General features: G+C 39.1%; 1 protein-coding gene across 1 annotated transcript in view; it reads left to right on the plus strand.

Moving 5' to 3' along the window:
• The window catches only part of col7a1 (collagen, type VII, alpha 1), a 109,874-nt gene that overhangs the window by 29,755 nt on the left and 75,641 nt on the right, over positions 1–4,478 (plus strand). The window contains exons 42-50 of the mRNA XM_037679872.1: positions 716–751; positions 833–877; positions 967–1,002; positions 1,127–1,162; positions 1,296–1,328; positions 1,951–2,022; positions 2,115–2,171; positions 2,267–2,302; positions 2,384–2,464. Of these exons, the coding sequence (XP_037535800.1) occupies positions 716–751; positions 833–877; positions 967–1,002; positions 1,127–1,162; positions 1,296–1,328; positions 1,951–2,022; positions 2,115–2,171; positions 2,267–2,302; positions 2,384–2,464 (432 nt within the window). The remainder of the gene's footprint in view (positions 1–715; positions 752–832; positions 878–966; positions 1,003–1,126; positions 1,163–1,295; positions 1,329–1,950; positions 2,023–2,114; positions 2,172–2,266; positions 2,303–2,383; positions 2,465–4,478) is intronic.

The raw sequence follows: 4,478 nt of genomic DNA on the forward strand, positions 1-4,478 counted from the left end.
GAGAAAACCCACGCATGCACGGAGAGAACATGCAAACTCCACCCAGAAAGGTCCCTGGCCGGGATCTGAACCGGCGACCTACTCGTTGAAAGGCGGCATCTCTACCAACTGCACCACTGTGCTGCGAAATGACAGAATGAAACAGAAAATAAAGGAACACGAATGAGGGCAACGACAAACATCTGAGGAGAAAAAACAAGGAGGATCAGGTGAGAGGTGCAGGGCAGAAGCAGAGCTACAGAAGAGGAAGACGCTCGAGGAAAAACTCTTAAACTCAAGAGACTGAAAATTCAAAAACAGAGCAGCAAAATAAAAACAACACCGAATCCTCACTATCACTCAGGCAACTTTACACATGCTGAATGAAATCAAGTGTGGAGGTAGATGAGAGTCATGCCGTCACATATTTTGACTTGTAACAGATTTGGTGGAACCCTTATTTAAAACTTTGTTGTTCTGGATGACGGGTGAGAAGCATTTCTGTAAGAAACACTATTTTCTTCTGGTTTTGTTTGTGATGGTTTGTCTCTGCACCCAGATCACTTACTGGTCTGAGGTTAAAGGTCAGTTAACGTCAAGAGTTTTAAAGCTTATATATCAAATCCCTCTTAAATCAACCTGGACCTGACACAGATGATGTAAGATGAAAATGTTTTGCTAAAAGGAGATAGTTACCTAGTAAACGTGATCATTCTGAACTTTTGTGTCTTTGTAGGGGGAGCGAGGCCCGGCTGGTGAGACTGGGGAGAAAGTGAGTGCAGCTGATGTTGATCATTCTGTTCAGTGAGAACAAAGTTTTTAAATGACTTTATGAACATTTCTGTCTTCTCAGGGGGATGCAGGGAAGCCAGGAACCTCAGGATCACCAGGACTGAGGGTGAATGACTGAACACACTTGTAGTTATAATATTTTTACAGTCGTACCTTGATGAGTACTGAGAACTTGATTTTTTTTATGTATTCCAGGGTTTACCAGGACCAAGCGGATCACAAGGAGAAAAGGTGAGGTTGATTCAATTAGGGGCAATCACAGAAGAAACGTGGTTCTACTGTGGAACATTTCATAACCTGATGTACGAGTTTCCCAGCAAACACCAGAGAACATGTTGAACGTGTTTGTTTCCAGGGAAATGAAGGCGCTCGAGGGGAGCCGGGAAGAAACGTGAGCACTCAGAACTGAGAACATCATAATTTATATTTATTTAACTCTCTTTTAATTTACATATCAATTTCCATGGTAGTGTTTGCAAATGATTCACTGTATTTTTTTTTATTTTTTTTTTTATAACATCCAGGCTTTAGGATTACCAGGAAATAAAGGAGATCAGGTGAGGCATTTGTATTTGCTTTAGGTGAGTGCATTTATTTATTTATTTGTTTATTTATTTATTTATTTATTTCGACCAGACAATAAAAAGTAAAAACAAAGAAAGAGAAAAATAATAACAGTCATGCCAAATGACATGCAATTTTACACAATTTGTTCGAAAAAGAGCAGGTAGAAGATAAAGATCTTATGATTTCCTGCCCCGTCATACACATCAATGTACAGTCATTTTACTCTCCCCACACCAAATAACCCTTAATACTCTCACACTAAATGATGCTTAAACCTCACATTCTCATCGTTAAATGTACAATTTATACACTATTAATATCAACAATAGCATTTTTGGTCTTTGAGACACCCATCTTATACAACATTTTTCAATAAGCTCATTTTTATACAGTTTTTTAAGCTGGCTTATATTTGTACTTTGTTTGAGCTCATCATTTAATCCATTCCATAGATCTGGTCCACACACGGATATACAAAAACGCTTTTTGTTTGGTTGTTCTGATACATTGTATTTTTTTTAATTTACTTCTCCTTTTAAAATATAACATCAATTGTTTTTTTTTGTTCATCAATTGTTTATGCGTTTTGTTTGTTTATCGTTTCTCCCACAGGGGGGCCGAGGCCTTCCTGGTTCTGAGGGTCCGAGGGGAGAGAAGGGAGAGCCTGGACAACGAGGAGAGAAAGTGAGCAACCACCAGAAAATAACTTTTTGAAGTCATTTAAAATATTTTTGCAAGCATCCAAATAAAAACTGACTTTTGTATCCTTCCACAAGGGGTCTCCAGGAGGAGGGTCAGATGGTGCTGGATCAAAAGGAGAGCCAGGAGAACGAGTGAGTTTAAGAGCAACACAAGTCCTACACAATACCCAACAATTATTCAAGTCATCTCAACAAACCCCTGTCTGTCTGTGTCTCTTTCCTGTTAGGGAGTCCCTGGTCTTAACGGACGACCAGGACCCAAAGTGAGAGATCTGCAGCAATCTATCATTTTTGTCCATTTGTTTCTGTTGAATTGTTAAACTCGAGTTTTTCCTGTTATGTAGGGAGACTCAGGGGAACCAGGAGAGAGAGGAGAGAATGGACGCCCAGGACTCTCAGGAAAGCCTGGGATCCCCGGAAAACAGGTCAGAGTGGCATTCAGGTTGTGTTGTTTTCAAGGCATGACCTTTGACTGCGGTCACCGGATAAATACCTACAACTGGGTAACTTTTTATGTCAGTCTATTTCAAGATGGCCACCGCATCTGGTTGACCTTAGTCAAAACATAAATGGCTCTAACTCAGTCAGTTAGACAGAAAATAAGCCAAAATTTTTGTGGTAGTAGCTGAGAGTCATCCCCAACACATATGCTAGTTGATCATGCAAGATCTTATTTTCAAACGTTGGTGATAGGTATTCCTTTAAGGAGTCCTGGTTTAATTTTCTTGTGTTCATTTTAATATTTCAGAAATATAAAAAGATACAATTTGTGCCCTTAAATACATTTATTTTATTGAGCTTGCATTAGGCATTTTAATGAAAACACGTTTTATTTAATATAAGTATGATTTAACTAAAGATAACATGCTGGTGATTGTTTTTGACGGCTTTTTAAAACTATTTTAGTGCTTTGTTTTTCTTTTCATTCTGACCTTTTATGTTGTAACTTTAATAAACATATGTGTGTTATATGTTTTCTCAGTGATTTGATGAAAGTTCAGAACCTCATTACTGTATTTTCCACTGTTCACATCGCACCGCCCTATAAGTCGAATCAGTCCAAATATGTCTAAAAATGTGGAAAAATCCATAAATATGTCGCTTCGCTATATAAGTCGCACATATTATGCATCACTGCTGAAGCGTCACGTTTATTACGCGTCACCGCTGACAACCCGGAAATGTGGGCCGGTGTTGCGGCAAAAATCGATTGGCAGCCAAATGGCGTCCGTGGGAACGTGCACGGGAGGACTTTAACATGGATTTAACAAGATTAACACTTAAAAACAATAATTTGTTTACCCAAAATTATAGTAAATGCGTGTCTTAGTCTAACTTTTGCTTAATAAATGTACTTTGACGGTCAAATCAGCTGCATTTCAAAAATCGATTTGCGGAAGCGACAGGCAAGCGCAGAGGGACGAGCCTCTGCCATCCATCCATCCATTATCTTTTACCCGCTTCTTCCATTTTGGGTCACTGAGGTCGCTGGTGCCCATGTCCAGCAATCACTGTGCGAGGGGCGGGGTACACTCTGGACGGGTCACAAGTCCATCACAGGGAGATAGATACAAATGAGACAAACAACCATTTACTCTCTCACTCACACCTAGGGACAATTTAGAGTTACCAATCAGCCTAACATGCATGTTTTTGGTCTGTGGGAGGAAACCGGAGCACCCGGAGAAAACCCACGCATGCACGGAGAGAACATGCAAACTCCAGCCAGAAAGGCCTCCGCAATGGCAGGCCAATTGTGTCATTAATAGCTGGTGATGACTCTCAGTCATCCAGGACATGGTAAATTCACAAAAGTGCAAGATAAAACCAATAAAGAATAACGTACAATAAATAAAGTTCAGTTGTTTTTGTCTTGAACTTTTTTGAATTTGTCATTATAGCCACTTTTACCTATTAAATGATACAATGACATGCGTTACTACTACTACTACTATTTTGCTTCCATCTAGTGGCTGAAAATGGTACAGTTCTTTTTTTCAGTCAGAATGAGTCATATCTCAGCCAAAAATTGGTTTATAAATATGAAAAAAAAAATCCATAAATATGTTACTTCGGCCTATAAGTCACAGGACATGCAAATTATGCAAAGAAATCAACTTATAGGCCAAAAAATACAGTAAGGTTTTCTTATTTATTTATTTTTTTACATGTACCCCTATTTTCCAGCGTATAAGTTGCTCCGGTGTATAAATCGCATCAGTCAAAAAAAGAGCATCACGAAGAGGAAAAAACATATATTAGTCATTTCGGCGTGTAAGTCGCATTTATTGTGCATCATCGATGACCCATTTCATTTATTATGCATTTATTTAATGGTTAAAACAGCTTCATTTCACCTGGGTGGCACAGCGTCATCCATCCATCCATCCATCATCCATCCATCCATCCATCCATCCATCCATCCATCCATCCATCCAT

This window comes from Nematolebias whitei, chromosome 7 (genome assembly GCF_014905685.2).
Source record: "Nematolebias whitei isolate Nwh7 chromosome 7, NemWhi1, whole genome shotgun sequence".
In the NCBI taxonomy this organism is placed as follows: domain Eukaryota; kingdom Metazoa; phylum Chordata; class Actinopteri; order Cyprinodontiformes; family Rivulidae; genus Nematolebias; species Nematolebias whitei.